The following is a 20,189-nucleotide window of genomic DNA, read 5'->3' on the forward strand; positions in this document are numbered from 1 at the left end:
TCAATTTTCTGTAATTTTTTTGGTCAAATTTTTATCACATTTTTGTCATTTTTTTGTCATTTTTTTGTCAAATTTTTTTGTCAAATTTCTTTGTCAAATTTTTATCACATTTTTGTCATTTTTTCGTCATTTTTTTGTCAATTTCTTGTAAATTTCTTGTAACATTTTTGCCACTTTTTCATCAATTTTTCGTCACTTTTTTGTCACATTTCCATCATTGTTTTCGTCTCAGTTCTGCCTCTATTTTCTCACCTTTTTTCCAGAAGCTTTTGGATTGGGGTAAAGCCAAACTGGAGAGAAAATGTGCTCGGTTCAGGCGGGAGTTAAGGGGTCAAGAGGCTTTTAGATTTGGGTAAAGCCAAAGTGCAGAGGACGTGCTCGGTGAAGGTAAAAAACCACGTGTGGGAAACAGAACAAACCTGACACAGAAGAACGGATTTTCAACGAGACCCGAGTCTGAGACGTGCGACAGATCGAAACGCGGCGCAAACACACAGGTCGATGCTAATCTCCCAGAGTGAGATTCTCCCCCGTCCCCCCCCCCCCCCCCCTTATCTCCCCCGTCCCCCCCCCTCTCTGACACGTCTTATCTGCCGCGTCCTCTGCCTGTCGTGAATGTCAGCGGCCGCCTCGTCTCTCGCTCCTGCAGTGTGTGTGTGTGTGTGTGTGTGTGTGTGTGTGTGTGTGTGTGTGTGTGTGTGTGTGTGTGTGTGTGTGTGTGTGTGTGTGCGCGCCTGTGTGTGGGAGAGACGGGGACTGCAGCCTCTCTGCAGCAGGAATGAAATGGGGGGTGGGGGGGGGGTCCGGGGACTAAAGGAAGTGACTTGAGTTTCAGTCTTTTTTTCCCCCATTTGTGTTTATTTCTGCCCCATTTCTCCCAAATTTTTGACACAATTATTTTTCTTATTTATGCCTTGATTTTTTTAAATTATTTTTCCAATTTTTCAAAAATGGATGAAAAAGTGGCAAAAATGTCACAAAAATGTCACAAAAATGTCACAAGAAATGGACAAAAATGGACGAAAAAATAAAAAAAAAATGTCAAAAATGTGATAAAAAAATAACAAAAAAATAACAAAAAAATGACAAAAAATGACAAAAAAATGACAAAAACGTGAAAAAAATATGACAAAAACGTGAAAAAAATTTGACAAAAAAATTACAAAAAATTGACGAAAAAATGACGCAAATATGACAAAAAATTGACAAAAAAATTAGAAAAAAATAACAAAAAAATAACAAAAAAATTACAAAAACGTGATAAAAATTTGAGAAAAAAATTGACGAAAAAATTACAAAAAAATGGAACAAAATGAAAAAAAAATACAAAAAAATTACAAAAAAATTACAAAAAAATTACAAAATGTGATAAAAATGTGACAAAATGTGACAAAAAAATGACAAAAATGTGACAAAATGTTCTCCCCCATTTCTCCCAATTTTTGACACAATTCTTTTTCTTATTTTTGCCTTGATTTTTCCTTATTTTCCCAATTTATTCCCTCATTTTTATTGCTAATATTTTCTTTATTTCCCCCCATTTTTCACCCAATTTATTCCCCATTTCTCCCAATTCCCCCCTCATTTCTATGACTAATATTTCATTCCCCATTTTGTTCCATTTCTTGACATTGCAGATGAACTCGATATTTGCATCGTTCTGTTTTCTGGTTCTAGACATTTTAGTATCGTAAACCGAGTATCGTTAAAGTATCGATATCGAAACAAATGTACCGATATCCAGCCCGAGCCGAGTCTGGGAAGTTTTAGATTCGGGGAAAAGTCGGGTTCAGAGTCTTTCGTTCAGGGTCGGTTCTGCTTCAGCAGCAGAAACACAAACATTTGGGCCAAACATCTGACCGTGGTCGACCGGGGATGTGTTAGAAAGACCGGGACGGGGCCGCCGCTCTGTGGGACGGGTTTGGGACTGGGACCCTTTAGCCTCAGTGAAGCTCTGAGTCTGTGGAGAAGGTTCTGTTTCTGATCTAAAGGTAAAGTGGCCCGTTCTTCTAAAGGTAAAGCGGCCCGTTCTTCTAAAGGTAAAGTGGCCCGTTCTTCCCGTGAGTTCCTGGTCTGTCTCCATGAGCTGCAGGTGTGTGAGGTCAGACTGAGATGGAGCTAACGGGACCTTCACCTGGTTCTGCTGGAGCCAGTGGGAGGTCGACCTGACCTTGTGCTTTGGATCGTTTTCATGTCGGGACGTCCCAGTGCGGCTGTGACTCTTTTACAAACGGCCAAAAAAATCGAAAATTCTGTCAAGGTGTGTGAACTTTTGAGCACAACTGTAGAGCTCTGCATCCATCCCTCCATCCATGGTAAATGATCTCAACTTATAAAGCGCTTTTCCACCTACATTAGGCACTCAAAGCGCTTTACAGCAAGGATCCATCCATCCATCCATCCATCCATCCATCAATCCATCCCTTCCTTCCTTCCTTCCCTCCCGTCCTTCCTTCCTTCCTTCCCCCTTCCTTCCTTCCTTCCCCCTTCCTTCCTTCCTTCCCCCTTCCTTCCCCCTTCCTTCCCCCTTCCTTCCCCCTTCCTTCCTTCCTTCCTCCCTTCCTTCCTCCCTCCCTCCCTCCTTCCTCCTTTCCTCCCTCCTTTCCTTCCTCCTTCCTTCCTTCCTTCCTTCCTTCCTTCCTTCCTTCCTTCCTTCCTTCCTTCCTTCCTTCCTTCCTTCCTTCCTTCCTTCCTTCCTTCCTTCCTTCCTTCCTTCTTTCCTTCCTTCCTTCCTTCCTTCCTTCCTTCCTTCCTTCCTTCCTTCCTTCCTTCCTTCCTTCCTTCCTTCCTTCCTTCCTTCTTTCCTTCCTTCCTTCCTTCCTTCCTTCCTTCCTTCCTTCCTTCCTTCCTTCTTTCCTTCCTTCCTTCCTTCCTTCCTTCCTTCCTTCCTTCCCTCCTTCCTTCCTACCTTCCTTCCTTCCTTCCTTCCTTCCTTCCTTCCCTCCTTCCTTCCTTCCTTTCCTCCTTCCTTCCTTCCTTCCTTCCTTCCTTCCTTCCCTCCTTCCTTCCTTCCTTCCTTCCTTCCTTCCTTCCTTCCTTCCTTCCCTCCTTTCCTCCTTCCTTCCTTCCTTCCTTCCTTTCCTCCTTCCTTCCTTCCTTCCTTCCTTTCCTCCTTCCTTCCTTCCTTCCTTCCTTTCTCCCTCCCTCACTCCTTCCTTCCCTCCTTCCTTCCTTCCTTTCTCCCTCCCTCACTCCTTCCTTCCTTCCTTCCTTCCTTCCTTCCTTCCTTCCTTCCTTCCTCCCTCCTTCCCTCCCTCCTTTCCTCCCTCCTTCCTTCCTTCCTTCCTTCCTTCCTTCCTTCCTTCCTTCCTCCCTCCTTCCCTCCCTCCTTTCCTCCCTCCTTCCCTCCTTCCTTCCTTCCTCCCTCCTTCCCTCCCTCCTTCCCTCCCTCCCTCCCTCCTTCCCTCCCTCCTTCCCTCCTTCCCTCCTTCCTCCTTCCTTCCTTCCTTCCTTCCTTCCTCCCTCCCTCCCTCCTTCCTTCCCTCCTTCCCTCCTTCCCTCCTTCCCTCCTTCCTTCCCTCCTTCCCTCCTTCCTTCCCTCCTTCCCTCCTTCCTTCCCTCCTTCCCTCCTTCCCTCCTTCCCTCCTTCCTTCCCTCCTTCCCTCCTTCCTTCCCTCCTTCCCTCCTTCCTTCCCTCCTTCCCTCCTTCCCTCCTTCCCTCCTTCCCTCCCTCCCTCCCTCCCTTCCCCTTTTGGCCCTTGAACAAACCTTCATGAGGGATGTGAGTAATAATCAGAGCTGCTGAATCAAAGGTCGGCCATGTTGGCTTCCTGATAAACCCTCATGAGGGATGTATATTAGGAGCACACCATCAGGGCTGAGGTTGAGCTGCAGACTCAAAGGTCGGCCATGTTGGTTCCCTGATAAACCTTCATGAGGGATGTATATTAGGAGTACACCATCAGGGCTGAGGTTGAGCTGCAGACTCAAAGGTCGGCCATGTTGGTTTCCCGATCTCTGTAACACACCCCCGGTTCACGCATCACAAACCACTAAAATAAAAACCCCTCAGTCACGGCGTGCGCCCGCTCAGTCCACGCGCGTCCGACCCCTGGCCCGTGCACGCCCGCGCCCTCTTGTGCTGATCATGTGACATATTTGGTAGCGTTCGTGGGTGGCGTTGCTTTGGGCTTCGGGAGCGGGTGTGACGAAGTGGTTCAGGAAGACTGAGTAGTATTGCTGCCTCTGGCCCCGGGGAAAGCACTGGGTGAAGATGGATGACACTGTGCTCGTTGAGACTTCCTGGCTCTCCGCGGCGGCGGCGGCGGAAGTGTGTGGATGGAAGTCTATACAGCGCACAAGTTCTTAGAAAGCTCGTAGTAAAAATCAGCTCAGTAAAGCAGCAGGCCACGGGGGGTGTTCCGGCCGGTGGAGATCTACAGTCTGTTCTCCATCGGCGCCTGAGGTCGGGGGGTTGTACGGGTGCCTCTGAGGGTCACATGATAGTGCAGCGGTTTCTCTGGAGCGCCCCCTGCAGCCGTATGGAGGTGTGGTTCTGCCGCATGCCCCTGGCCACGGCGATGCCCAGCAGCTCCTTGAAGAGCAGCACCACGTGCCAGTTGAACTTGGCCGAGCACTCCACGTAGCCGCACTTCCACGTCTTCTTCACCAGGACGGAGACGGCGCGGCGCGGCATGAAGCGCTGCCGCTGGAGGTCCCGCTTGTTCCCCACAGGATGGGCACCTCACTGCTGCTGCCCTCCCTGCGGACAACACACGGACAAGGGTCAGGAGAGGAACACGGGCGGATACACAAAACACAACCCCCATGATACAACCCCCAAAACACGAGCCCCAAAACACAACCGGACCCTCCCTGTGGACACACATGGACAAGGGTCAGGAGAGGAACCGACACACGGGGGAATACACAACACCCATGATACAACCCCCAAAACACAACCGGACACACAGGCGGATACACAACCCCCATAATACAACCCCCAAAACACCCAAAACACGACCCCAAAACACAACCAGACCCTACAACCCCCAAAACAAGTGGCAAAAATGTCACAAGAAATTGACAAAAAATGACCAAAAAAATGACAAAAAAATTACAAAAAAATTGACGAAAATGTGATAAAAAATTGAACAAAAAATGACAGAATTTTTTACAAAAAATTACACAAAAATGTGATAAAATTTTTCTCCCCCATTTCTCCCAATTTTTGACACAATTCTTTTTCTTATTTTTGCCTTGATTTTTTATTATTTTCCCAATTTTTAAAAAAAATTGATGAAAAAGTGGCAAAAATGTCACAAGAAATTGACAAAAAATGACGAAAATGTGATATAAATTTGACCAAAAATTTAACAAAAAATGACACAAAAATGACAAAAATGTGACAAAATGTTCTCCCACATTTCTCCCAATTTTTGACACAATTCTTTTTCTTATTTTTGCCTTGATTTTTTTCTTATTTTTATTGCTAATATTTTCTTTATTTCCCCCATTTTCACCCAATTTATTCCCCAATTCTCCCATTTCAACCCCCAAAACACAACCGGACCCTCCCTGCGGACACACACGGACAAGGGTCAGGAGATAAACACGGGCGGATACACAACCCCCAAAACACAAACCCCATAATACAACCGGACCCTCCTGTGGTCCAGCTCAAAACCCCAGTCTGGCCCTTTGGTCCAAACGTTTAACCAAACCTGATAAAGACACTAAAGTGGCTTTTGGACGGACCGGAGTTTTTAACAAGTGTTTCGACAACAGTGAACGGCTCCGAGCCCAAAGGAGGAGCCAAAGTGACACTTCAGCCCTGGGGTCGGGGTCTTTTTGGGGTCGGGGCTTTTTGGGGTTGGGGCTTTTTGGAGTCGGGGGCTTTATTTATTTATACAGCGCATTTCTCCCAATTTTTGACACAATTCTTTTTCTTATTTTTGCCATGATTTTTTATTATTTTCCCAATTAAAAAAAAAAATGGATGAAAAAATGGCAAAAATGTCACAAGAAATTGACAAAAAATGACACAAAAATGACAAAAATGTGATAAAATGTTCTCCCCATTTCTCCCAATTTTTGACACAATTCTTTTTCTTATTTTTGCCTTGATTCTTTTCTTATTTTTATTGCTAATATTTTCTTTATTTCCCCCCATTTTCACCCAATTTATTCCCCATTTCTCCCATTTCAACCCCCAAAACACAACCGGACCCTCCCTGTGGACACACACGGACAACGGTCAGGAGATGAACACGGGCGGATACACAACTCCCATGATACAACCCCCAAAACCCCAAAACACAACCGGACCCTCCCTTGGTCCAGCTCAAAACCCCAGTCTGGCCCTTCAAAAGGTCAAAAAGTTTGGATGGGCCGGAGTTTTTAACAAGTGTTTCAACAAAAGGAGGGACTTCAGTCACTGACGGGTCTATGACACGTCCAGTGTCAGGGATCAGACACAGACACAGAAAAAAGGGGAACGAAGCACACGGAGAGAAATGTGAATGAATAATATGTAGTCCATATGTTGTTGTTTTTTTATCATGATGTATTGTAGGTTTTCATATCGATTATATACCGATAATCGGAGTATCGGCGCATCGTGAGATAATCATTATCATTCTTTATTCAGACTCTAGGTCAGGGGTCACCAACGTGGTGCCCGCGGGCGCCCAGGGGCCCTTTGTCTAAAGTGTAAAACACTTCATTTTCTTGAATCTAATTCTTAAAATTACAGTTATTTCGGTTCTTGTGACTCAATATGAGTTTAAAATAAAGCTATTTTAATATAATACGGGGTCAATATCCTATAAAATTGTTATGATGAATAACAATAACTACTAATCACATTTATTACTATTGTTTATTAGCTGCTGTGTTAATGATATGAAATGGTAAAACCTCCTTGTTTGCCAGTGCTGCAAAAGTCTGCTGATTGTATGTTGACAATTGTAGCAACAGTAGGATACAACTTAACTCACAAATACATATAGGTATATATTTGTGTTCTGAAACTACTATAGAATACTCAGAAAGGATTGTACTTTGTTTATTTATTGTAAATGTAAAAGAAATGTATAACTGTAGCATCATGAATTGCAAATGTAATGTATATGAACAAGGGGTCGGCACTTCTAAGCTTTTGCTTCAGTCGACTCCCTTTGAGCTTCCATTAACTGTATGATTGTGAAACTATGGAGAGAAAATGTTAATTGCTCAAACAAACAATATCCTATAAGTGAACAGTGTACGTTTAAGTCTTTAGGATTTGTTTTTAACTGGTCGCCCTCGAACAACTTAATGCTCTTAAAGTCGCCCTCAGCTGAAATAAGGTTGGTGACGCCTGCTCTAGGTCCATAGTATAAAAAGACATATATATATAGACAAGACTCACATAAACAATACAAGATTATAACAGACAGCTGTACCAGTGCTTCCATAAAGGAGACTGATCTAATGGTTATCGTGAGCCATGTATCGCGTATCGCATCGAGTCAGGGGAAACCCAGAGGTTCCCACCCCTAACATCTAATATGATTTGCATTGCATCACCTAATGATCCTGCTGTGATCGATCATGTGGCCCCTTGGAGTATGAATTCCAAGGCCAGTCTGGCAGGAAACACCTTTTCTGTGCAGATCGAGTCACACACTTTCATACAGTCATTACTTACAAACCGAGTTAAACCCTGAGAGAAATCCCTGAGCCTCCTGTGCTTCAGAACGAGCCGCTCTCCGCCCGTCCCGCCCGTCCCACCGCAGAGGAACGTCCTCCATGAGCCTGATGAACCGCGGGAGTCGGAGCGAGTGATCAGCATCTGCCTCGTTTCCTCTCCGGGCACAAAGGCCACACGCCGCCTGTCAACACCTTCACTTCACACACGCCTGGACTGACGTGCGACGCTCTGGTGTCTGCAGGAGCCCGACGGGACGAATAAACCAAACATGTGAACAAACTGTGCAGATGGTTTCAGGCAAAGTAGGGCTGTGCAATTAATCGAAATTCGATTACGATTTCGATTACAACAGTAAACGATTACAAAATTAGCGTAATCGCAAAAAAACGATTATAATTGTTTTTTTTTTCAATTTCTTTTTTCATATTTTTTTTCCTAATTTTTGATTTTGGGATTTTTGTCACTTTTTTGCTGTTTTTTTTTTGTCTTTTTTGCTGGATTTTTGTCACTTTTTTTAATGGATTTTTGTAATTTTTTGCTGTTTTTTTGTGTCTTTTTTTGCTGGATTTTTGTCACTTTTTTGATGGATTTTTGTCACATTTTTAATGGATTTTTGTCACTTTTTTAATGGATTTTTGTCACATTTTTAATGGATTTTTGTCACTTTTTTGATGGATTTTTGTCACTTTTTTTAATGGATTTTTGTCACTTTTTTAATGGATTTTTGTCACTTTTTTGCTGGATTTTTGTCACTTTTTTTAATGGATTTTTGTCACTTTTTTGCTGGATTTTTGTCACTTTTTTGATGGATTTTTGTCACTTTTTTTAATGGATTTTTGTCACATTTTTAATGGATTTTTGTCACTTTTTTGATGGATTTTTGTCACTTTTTTTAATGGATTCTTGTAATTTTTTTTAATGGATTTTTGTCACTTTTTTGCTGGATTTTTGTCACTTTTTTGCTGGATTTTTGTCACTTTTTTGCTGGATTTTTGTGTCTTTTTTGATGGATTTTTGTCACTTTTTTTATGGATTTTTGTCACTTTTTTGCTGGATTTTTGTCACTTTTTTAAATGGATTTTTGTCACTTTTTTGCTGGATTTTTGTCACTTTTTAATGGATTTTTGTCACTTTTTTGCTGGATTTTTGTCACTTTTTAATGGATTTTTGTCACTTTTTTGCTGGATTTTTGTCACTTTTTAATGGATTTTTGTCACTTTTTTGCTGGATTTTTGTCACTTTTTTGATGGATTTTTGTGTCTTTTTTGCTGGATTTTTGTCATTTTTTTTGCTGGATTTTTGTCACTTTTTTTAATGGATTTTTGTCACTTTTTTTAATGGATTTTTGTCACTTTTTTAATGGATTTTTGTAATTTTTTGCTGTTTTTTTTTAGTCTTTTTTGCTGGATTTTTGTCACTTTTTTTAATGGATTCTTGTAATTTTTTGCTGTTTTTTTGTGTCTTTTTTAATGGATTTTTGTCACTTTTTTTAATGGATTTTTGTCACTTTTTGATGGATTTTTGTCACTTTTTTTGCTGGATTTTTGTCACTTTTTTGCTGGATTTTTGTCACTTTTTTGATGGATTTTTGTAACTTTTTTGATGGATTTTTTTAAAGGCAACAAATAATCGTTTGAATAATCGTGATTTCAATTATGACAAAAATAATCGGGATTATTATTTTTTCAATAATCGAGCAGCCCTAAGGCAAAGCACCACGAGTCTCGAGGCTGAAACATTACGTCATCATTTTAGGCAACGTGATTTTATTTCTGACTCAAACTGAATTAAATGTGGCTCATGAGACTGAAGCTGTGACAGATTCTTTCTTCAACTAAAGTATGACTAAATGAACATGAAAAGAAGAGAAAAAAAAGCCTCAGATCATTTTAAATTCTCTGCCAAAGGATCAGCTCTGAGCTTCGTTCATGAGGAGCAGAAACATGAAGCCGAGGACCGAGATTAAATATGATTATAATTAACATTATCAATGCAAAGTCAAACATTCTTTCGGTCGTGTTGTACACAAAGAATTGGAAATGTTTTCACGTTTAAAGGAATGAACTGACCGAATAAACTACTACTACTAAAAAAAAATATATCACTTTTCCACCGACATCAGGCCCTGAAGTGTCATGCCCAAGGATATGAGGACAGTGTGCACCTTCAGGACGTGGGATTCAAACCCCCAGACCTTTCGATCATGAGACGACCCGCTCGACCACCTGAGCCACCGTCGACCCTGTCATTTCATGTCTCCTAAAACTAGGCTAAAATCGAAGAGATTTTGTTTGAAAAACTCGACTTGCAGCCAAACAATAGAAGTCATTATCACTGGATCATGTTTATTTTTAAATGTATTTACTTTAGCTGTGCGCGGTACCTGGAGCATTTTCTTATTCCATTTACATCCACATATGACAACAGAGCAGCAGAGTCAGACCAGCGCTTCATGATCCTCATGAAGAAGCAGCGTTTCAACAGGAACTATGCAGACGACACCGATACAGGTGAACATAAAACATAAAGAGGAAACTAAACTCAGACTAAACTGAGATCAGTGTTTTTGTCCCACAGACACAAAGACAAAGTGTTTTCCTCGAGTCTCTCTCTCTAAAACCAAAACATCAGGTGATAAATCTCAGAGTGATCCTGGACTCAGACCTGAACTCAAACAGACACGTCAGAGCAAGAACATCAGCAGCTTTTTACCCTCAGAGGAACATTAAGATCAGAGGAACAGAGTCAGAACCAGACTGAGAGAGACTGATCCCTGTGTGAGAGGCTGTAACGGCTGCAGAACATCCAGAACCAGGAAACACCACCATATTAGTCCAGTGCTCCATGTCAGGGAGGGGCCTCCTGGGGGTTCCAGAGTCAGGACTAAACACGCTGAGGCTGGAACAGTCTTCATGAGGATGTGAGACTCAGACTCAGGCTGAAAACAGATCTTTTTACTCGTGAATATGACTCTGAAACTATTTGATCTGCACTCTCGCCTTTTACTGTGATTGATTCATTTCATGTTGATGTTTTTTAATAGATTTTTTTCTGTTTTCTTGTAATTTTATGCAGCTGTGAAGCACTTTGAATTACCCTGTGTACGAACTGTGCTCTACAAATAAACTTGCCTTGTCTTCAACTGCAGTAAGAAAAACAACACAGCCCAGAGACGCAACAAGTTACATTTCCTGAGGAATCATTTGGGAAGTAAAGTAAAGTAAAGTAAAGTAAAGTAAAGTAAAGTAAAGTAAAGTAAAGTAAAGTAAAGTAAAGTAAAGTAAAGTAAAGTAAAGTAAAGTAAAGGAAAGGAAAGGAAAGGAAAGGAAAGGAAAGGAAAGGGAAAAGGAAAGGAAAAGGAAAAGGAAACCAACACTGCACCTTATCGTGAAAAGTTTAAAAGATGATAAAAAGCAAACTGTCCCAATAAAAGACATTGAAAAGAACATGGCGTCCCACACGCATGTGCTCTGCGCCGCTTTGTGCATTTGCCATGTGAACACGCCATGTGAGCGGCTCAGCGTGACTCTGGAACGTCCTGAGCACTAACGCCGGGCCTTTGAAGTCCGGCACAGATGGAGCCACAGACGCCTCAGACGTGTCCAGCTCTGAGCTTAAGAGACTCATCATGGCTCATCTTCACAAGTTCAGCCAACACGCACTTTAAATGTCTCCCAGCAGAACGTACACCGTGTACTACGCCGTGTACACCGTGTACTACGGCGTGTGCAATGGCGTGTACTACAGCGTGTACAATGGCGTGTACAATGGCGTGTACAGAGGGAGCAGAGGCAGAGACTCTCCCGTCATTGACTGGATCAAAGCCTGAGAAATAAAAACTACAACAATATCTTTGATCATTTCAGATTTCAGTCCAGGACCTGGAGGAACGATGGGAAATGTGGACTTTTAAAAACAAATTAGACACGAAACGGGAAAACAACGGAAACCTTCAGCAAAATCTAAAACTCAGAGTTTTGGATCAAAGCGGATAAACTGGAGCCAAACTAATCCCAGCAATGTCTCCGTTTCCAAAGGATTTTAGAAGCCATTTAATTTGAGTTTTAGTAACATTGAAGGTCGTCTTAACCCCCGCCTGATCCGAACCCAAACACACCAACAAATGAATAAAAGTCAGAGAGGAGTCGACTTATTCAGAGCCTCAGTTTTCTGCTTTAAGGCTCTTGTTGCACTCACGGAATTCTCTTCATTGTTGATGTTTAAGAAACCACGGGTGAACGGGACAATATTTAACAGTTTCGTGGATGTTTTTGAACATCCGCCCGGTCCACACGCTCTCACCTCCTGCACCTCTGCTCTCTCAGACCTTCAAGTGTTTATCCAAATCCAGGCTCTCAGCTCCGATGTGAAATCCATCGCGGCTAAAAAGCAGTGTTTTTCAGTGTGGAAAGTGAAACCAGGCGTGTGAAGTGTCTGCTTTTAGACAGTGTTAATTTCGTCGACTAAAATATTTAGTCTTAATTTTAGTCAAAGTGATATTTTTGTGACTAAAATTGGACTAAAACTAAATGAAAAGTTCCTCATGAGACTAAAACTGTGACTAAAATGTCCAGATGTTTTAGGTCGACTAAAATCAGACTAAATAAAAATGAAAAAGGAGAGACTAAAATCATCCAAACTTGTATTGAGCGTCTGAAAGAGCCTCAGATCATGTTTAAAGGATCAGCTCTGAGCTTTGTTCATGTGGAGCAGAAACATGAAGCAGAGGAACAACATTAAATATGATTATAATGAATATTATCAATGCAAAGTCCACTCAATTTGTCTTAAATTTAGTCGACTAAAACTAGACTAAAGTTTTAAAGTTTTTAAAGTTTTTTTACTAAATCTTTACTAAAATTAACCTCTTAACTCCCGCCTGAACCGAAAGGATCTTTTTCCTCACGTAAACAGATTTTTTTCTCCATCATTTTTTTTTGGGTGTTCAACTCATTTTTTTAAAAACTTTTTTGTCAATTTTTCATATTTTTTTTCGTCATTTTTTCGACATTTTTTATAAAAAAAAATTGTCAATTTTTTGTCAATTTTTTGTCAATTTTTTTATAATTTTTTTATAATTTTTTCGTCATTTTTCGTCAATTTTTTGTCATTTTTTTGTCATTATTTTGTCATTTTTTTCGTCATTTTTTCGTAATTTTGATCAATTTTTTTTGTCAATTTTTTGTCAATTTTTTGTCATTTTTTATAATTTTTTGTCATTTTGTATAATTTTTTATCACATTTCCATCATTGTTTTCGTCTCAGTTTTGTTGCCATTTTCACAGGCTTTTGGATTGGGGTAAAGCCAAACTGGAGAAAATGTGCTCGGTTCAGGCGGGAGTTAAGGGGTTAAATTACATTTTAGTCAAAAGACTAAAACTAAAATAAAATATGTTGTCAAAATTAACATCTGGTTCATGTGGAGCAGCTCCATGAAGCAGACGAACAAGATTAAACATGATTATAATGAATATCATAAATGCAAAGTCCACTCAATTCGTCTTAAATTTAGTCGACTAAATTTACTTGCAATTTTAGTCGACTAAAACTAGAGTAAAATTGAGACGATTTATTTGACTAAAAAATAAACACGCTGTAAACATGTGTCGACCTGATCCTGAGACACGACCAGAGCGAACGTGACGACACAGACCGATATTACACTGAGGGTCGGGCTCTTTGAATCATTCACCTCAGAGACCTGGGAGGATCAGTTTTCAGGTTTAAGGGAAAAACTACTGAGAAAGGATGTTCCACTTTATTAAGCAGATCATCATTTTCAAGCAATATGGGAAAGAAAAAGGATCTCTCTGCTGATGAAAAGCGTGAAATAGTTGAATGAGGACAAAACTCATGTAAATGGATCTTTTTCCTCACGTCATTTTTTTTTGGGGGGGGGTCTTCAAGTCATTTTTGTAACTTTTTTTCTTCATTTTTTTCTTCATTTTTGTCATTTTTTCTTCGTTTTTTTTAGGTCATTTTTTGTCACTTTTTTGTCAATTTTGTATCCATTTTTTGTAATTTTTTGCGTAATTTATTCCTATTTTTTTTTTTTATAATTTTGTGTCATTTTTTTGGTCTTTTTTTGGTCTTTTTTTTGTCTTTTTTTGTCTTTTTTTGTCTTTTTTTCTTCTTTTTCCCCCAATTTTTTTCAATTTTTTGGTCAATTTTTTATAATTTTTCTGTCATTTTTTTGTCATTATTTCGTCCATTTTTTGTCATTTTTTTATCAATTTTTTTGTCCATTTTGTCCATTTTTTGTCAATTTTTTGTCAATTTTTTGTCATTATTTCGTCATTTTTTTCATCATTTTTTAGACATTTTTTATAATGTTTTGGTCATTTTTTCGTCAATTTTTTGTCCTTTTTTATAATTTTTTGTCACATTTCCATCATTGTTTTCATCTCAGTTCTGTCACTATTTTCACACCTTTTTTCCAGAAGCTTTTGGATTGGGGTAAAGCCAAACTGGAGAAAATGTGCTCGGTTCAGGTGGGAGTTAAGGGGTTAAGAGAACAGCTGCTACAAAGCCGACCCTCCAGAGGCTGCAGTTTCCGGCCTCCCCTAAACTGTTCATTTTCACACAGTCTTGTTCCCTGATGAGGCCGTGTGACCCTGGATGGTCAGATGGACGGAGTAGTGGATTGTTGGCTGTGACGTCACCAAGGAGGGGGCGGAGTCATGTTTTGGGGCCAGAATCATGGGGAGAGGATCCAGTTTTTTACTAGATTAAAAAAATATATATACTTTTATCACTGGGAGGTTTTTTTGCATCACATTCAAATGATCCTCCAACAGTTCTTTGTTTTGGAGTTTGCATGAAACAATAAACCTCTAAACCACCACGTGAACTCACCACATTTTCTCCAGTTTGGCTTTACCCAAATCTAAAAGCTTCTTGAAAAAAACCGAGACAGAAAAAAAGTGATAAATAAAGTGACAAAAATGCGACAAAACAAGGAAAAAGCTCAGTTTATACAGTTTGTAGCTTTCTAAGGCGTTACTCTGGCCTACAGGCTGTGAGCTCCAGCCGAGAAGCTTTTAGATTTGGGTAAAGCCACACTGGAGAAAAAGTCGGGGGGGTAAGAGCCTTTACCGCAGGGTCGGCAGGTTTTCTTGGCGGAGGCCGATTTTCTTTATCGTAAACAGACCGAGGGCCGAAGCTGCTGATTATCAGCCCAAAGTAAAGCACAACACTGGAAACATGACCGTCTTAAAGGAGATAAATGACTTAAAATTGTCACTTTTTTGTTGAATTTTTTGTTGAATTTTTGTTGAATTTTTTGTTGAATTTTTGTTGAGTTTTTGTCACATTTTTGTCATTTTTTTGTTGATTTTTTGTTGATTTTTTGACACATTTTTGTTGAATTTTTGTTGATTTTTTGACACATTTTTGTTGAATTTTTGTTGAATTTTTGTTGAATTTTTGTCACATTTTTGTCATTTTTTTGTTGATTTTTTGACACATTTTTGTTGAATTTTTGACACATTTTTGTTGATTTTTTGACACATTTTTGTTGAATTTTTGACACATTTTTGTTGAATTTTTGACACATTTTTGTTGATTTTTTGACACATTTTTGTTGAATTTTGGTCTTTTTTTGTTGAGTTTTTGACACATTTTTGTTGAATTTTTGTTGAATTTTTGTCACATTTTTGTTGAATTTTTGTCACATTTTTGTTGAGTTTTTGTCACATTTTTGTTGCTTGTTTGCTTGAATTAAAGTTCTTCTATGACGAATTTGAGTCGGTTTGAACTAATCCAAGATACAAACGCTGTAGCGCCGACGGAACAAGAATAAAACCCACTTGGAATCCGACAAATAATTGTTTTTCACTTGAAATGACACAAAATTATCTGAATTAAGAGAATAACGACGACTAGAGGTTTTATCTCATCTAAAACCAGAACAAATCTACTCAAACCTTAGATTTAATCTGTTAATTCATGTAGATTTATGTCATTTCTTCCTTAAAACGAGAGTGCACTTCTTTCAGATGCCAGTGTTATGACCTTATCTGCTGCATTGACAGTATTTCTACCTTTTTTCCTCCCATTTACCTCTAATAATGTGAAAAGTTCTCTCTGATTTGTGTAATAATGTTTCTCAAAATCCTCTCGAGGGTCAGAGGGGCTGTGCTGGAGGACCGGATTTGGCCCCCGGGCCTGACGTTGCCCTCCCTCACACTCGTACCTGTTCTCCACGATCTGCTGCCGGATCATCTTGACGTACTCGAAGCTCTCCACGCAGCAGATGTCGTACACCAGGATGTAGGCGTTGGCGTTTCGCACCCCTCGACAGCGCAGGTCCAGCCACTCCTGCGGGACCGACACACACCGGGACAGACGTCAGCGGAGGGAAAACATTCACACACGTTCACACTCCGGGAAACCACATGTGCCTGTGAGTGACGGGACGATGAATCAAACGCTCGGCAGAAAAACGCTGCTTCTGAGAACGAACGACGAGGCGAATCCTGAAGAAAGATTTAGAGTTTTCTGTCCTCTTTGGCTATTATATTGGCCTGTGTAACACCTCATTTGAAAGCTAAGACCCACAAAACTGATCTTTTTCCTCGCGTTGTTGCTGTGTTGTGTCACCTTATTTTGTGTGTTTTTTTGTTTTGTTTTTCATTTTGGTCACTTTTGTTGAGTTTTTGTCACATTTTTGTCATTTTTTTTGTTGAATTTTTGTTGAATTTTTGTTGAATTTTTGTTGAATTTCTGTCATTTTTTTGTTGAGTTTTTGTCACTTTTTTGTCACTTTTTTGTTAATTTTTTGTTGAATTTTTTTGTTGATTTTTTGTCATTTTTTTATTGATTTTTTGTCATTTTTTGTTGAATTTTTGTCACATTTTTGTTGAGTTTTTGTCACTTTTTGTTGAGTTTTTGTCACTTTTTTGTTGACTTTTTGTCACTTTTTTGTTGAATTTTGTCACTTTTTTGTTGAATTTTTGTCACTTTTTGTTGAGTTTTTGTCACTTTTTTGTTGAATTTTTGTCACTTTTTTGTTGAATTTTTGTCACATTTTTATTGAATTGAATGAATGAAAAAAGCAGTAAAAAAAAAAAGCAACAAAGCTGAGACGAAAACAATGATGGAAATGTGACAAAAAATTGATGAAAAAGTGGCAAAAATGTCACAAGAAATTGACAAAAAAATTGACAAAAAAAAATACAAAAATGTGATAAAAATTTGACAAAAAATAACCCAAAAAAATTACGAAAAAGTTACAAAAATGAGTTGAATACCCAACAAAAAAATGATCACGTGTCCAGCAGAGGGCACTGACATAAGAAGAGATCAGGATATAAACAACACATTATAATCACGTGGTAAATGGACAGTCTGCCCCTGGGCGTCTGTGGCTACAATAGAAACTTACCACCACCACGTGCTGAGTGAATGAATAATGACTTCATGTAGCAGAGACGGCTACGTCCTGTCAGCCTCATTCATTTATTCAAACAAGTTTCCTCCATAGTATTTTCCCAATCCAAACATATTTCACTGGAGCTTTTGGCCGACAGGGAAATTTACTTGGAGACCCCGGATATATACTTTTAAAACTGTGGTTAAAAATCATGACACTTTTGACAGTTCAGCTTCATCAGCAACTCTGCAGTTTTAGTGCAAGACACAGACAAACGTGATTGTTCTGCGACACTTCTGAGGAGGCGAAGCTCGAACAGGCTTGATCATTCTGAATGACGAACATGACAATCAAACAGTAAAGTTACAAGTGAAGTAAGGATTAAACCACTCGTAGCCTTAGTGCGTTAGCCGGTTCTAACGCCCGACACAGTGTTGTTCCTCCTGCATTATAACGTCTAACGCGGCTCCTCGTTGTTTAATCCGCTTATACCAGGGTCCCACAAACCTAACATTTATAATAAATGTGTTTTTCATTGACTAAAGTCACTAAATCTGCCAGACTACGGGACTATTTTGTGTGGGTTATTAGCCGGTCACTGAAGGCTGGTCTCAGAGCGAGTCATTCTCCGCAGCTATTACGAGGATCTCAGTCAGGCTCAACGACACAACATCAGCACAGAATCACAACACAACAGGACTAACCCGGAAACACTTTTCCCTGGAAGGAAACACCGATATGCGCCACTTGTGGGCACCAGTTATTTACCTTTTATGAATTTTTGTCACATTTTTGTTGAAATTTTGTCACATTTTTCACATTTTTGTTGAATTTTTGTTGAATTTTTGTTGAAATTTTGTCACATTTTTTTCACATTTTTGTTGAATTTTTGTCACATTTTTGTTGAATTTTTGTTGAATTTTTCTTGAATTTTTGTCACTTTTTTGTTGAATTTTTCTTGAAATTTTGTCACTTTTTTGTTGAATTTTTGTTGAAATTTTGTCACTTTTTTGTTGAATTTTTGTCACTTTTTTGTCGAATTTTTGTTTAATTTTTGTTGAAATTTTGTCACATTTTTTCACATTTTTTTCACATTTTTTTCACATTTTTGTTGAATTTTTGTTGAAATTTTGTCACATTTTTGTTGAATTTTTGTTGAATTTTTGTTGAATTTTTGTTGAAATTTTGTTGAAATTTTGTTGAAATTTTGGACCCTGTTTAACCTGAAGCTAAAGCTAGCTAGCTCAACCAGCTCAACTGTTTATGGAAACAGCTGCGGTGGAGTCGCTCACACCTGGGCCCCCCCAACTCAAACTTTTATGTTTGACTTTACTAATCCAGACAAAGATGCTTCAATGCAGGATCATTTTATGTACGCCTGAAAATGATGAATAGCCTTAACCGTTTCCAATAGAAATGTAAAGCTCATATGTTATTAACAGTAGCTAACCTAGCTGCTCACTCTCCTCTACAAACATTTAGCAAACACTAAATCCATCTCATACGTTCCTGTCAGTCACTAATTACGCCTTTATCTGATTCAGCTGTGTCAGGCGTTGCTATGGCGACGCCACAGCGGAGTGATATCCCAGTGATTTAACTACCGGACTACGTGTGCGGTTATACCAAAATAATGCACCAGCCAATCAGAGTCCAGTATTCACCCAGACCATGGTGTAAACAGTTTTAACACACGGCTCCTCGTTGTTCCTGGGCTGGAGTTATTTCACCTGAAGCTCGTTCCAGCTCAGTTGTTTGTCGTTTCTATGGAAACAACATCAGAATCCTCAGTGAAAACTCATATATTAGACGGAAACACCTCAGCTCTGGGACAAAGGTGAGCCGTGAAAACAAACCCAACCTTTAAAACACAAACCTCAGCTGATGGAAAGTGATCAATACGAATATTCACATCGATACAAAAGCATTTCTAATTACCACAGATATTTACGTTTGCATTTTCATCCTGAGACTGATTCTTCTGCCACATTCTTTTGTGGCAGAATGTGCCACAAAAGACCCACGAAACTGAGCTTTTTCCTCGCATTGTTGCTGTGTTGTGTCACCTTTTGTATGTTTTTTTTTTTTTGGTCAAATTTTTGTTGAATTTTTTGTCATTTTTTGTTGATTTTTTTGTCCTTTTTTGTTGAATTTTTGTCATTTTTTGGTTGAGTTTTTGTCATTTTTTGGTTGAGTTTTTGTCATTTTTTGTCACATTTTTGTCACATTTTTGTTGAAGTTTTGTTGAATTTTTGTCACATTTTTGTTGAATTTTTGTTGAATTTATGTCACATTTTTGTCACATTTTTGTCACATTTTTGTCACATTTTTGTTGAAGTTTTGTCATTTTTTGTCACATTTTTGTCACATTTTTGTTGAAGTTTTGTCATTTTTTGTCACATTTTTGTTTAATTTTTTTTGAATTTTTGTCACATTTTTGTCACATTTTTGTCACATTTCTGTTGAATTTTTGTCATTTTTTGTCACATTTTTGTCACATTTCTGTTGAATTTTTGTCATTTTTTGTTGAATTTTTGTCACATTTCTGTTGAATTTTTGTCATTTTTTGTCACATTTTTGTCACATTTTTGTCACATTTTTGTCACATTTTTGTTGAAGTTTTGTCATTTTTTGTCACATTTTTGTCACATTTTTGTTGAAGTTTTGTCATTTTTTGTCACATTTTTGTTTAATTTTTTTTGAATTTTTGTCACATTTTTGTTGAATTTTTGTTGAATTTATGTCACATTTTTGTCACATTTTTGTCACATTTTTGTCACATTTTTGTTGAAGTTTTGTCATTTTTTGTCACATTTTTGTCACATTTTTGTTGAAGTTTTGTCATTTTTTGTCACATTTTTGTTTAATTTTTTTTGAATTTTTGTCACATTTTTGTCACATTTTTGTCACATTTTTGTCACATTTCTGTTGAATTTTTGTCATTTTTTGTCACATTTTTGTCACATTTCTGTTGAATTTTTGTCACATTTTTGTTGAATTTTTGTCACATTTTTGTAGATTTTTTGTCACATTTTTGTTGAATTTTTGTCATTTTTTGTTGAATTTTTGTCATTTTTTGTCGAATATTCACATCGATACAAAAGCATTTCTAATTACCACAGATCAGAGACAATGATGTTGTGTTTGCATGTTTACCCTGAGACTGATTCTTCTGCCACAGAT

At 38.8% G+C, this 20,189-nt stretch overlaps 1 protein-coding gene across 1 annotated transcript in view; it reads right to left on the reverse strand.

Moving 5' to 3' along the window:
• Positions 1-4,209: 4,209 nt before the first annotated feature.
• The window catches only part of rasl10a (RAS-like, family 10, member A), a 44,538-nt gene continuing 28,558 nt past the window's right edge, over positions 4,210-20,189 (reverse strand). The window contains 3 exon segments of the mRNA XM_079579836.1: positions 4,210-4,674; positions 4,677-4,702; positions 15,828-15,952. Of these exon segments, the coding sequence (XP_079435962.1) occupies positions 4,436-4,674; positions 4,677-4,702; positions 15,828-15,952 (390 nt within the window). The 3' untranslated portion in view covers positions 4,210-4,435.

This window comes from Gobius niger (assembly GCF_951799975.1).
Source record: "Gobius niger genome assembly, chromosome: 1".
In the NCBI taxonomy this organism is placed as follows: Eukaryota; Metazoa; Chordata; class Actinopteri; order Gobiiformes; family Gobiidae; genus Gobius; species Gobius niger.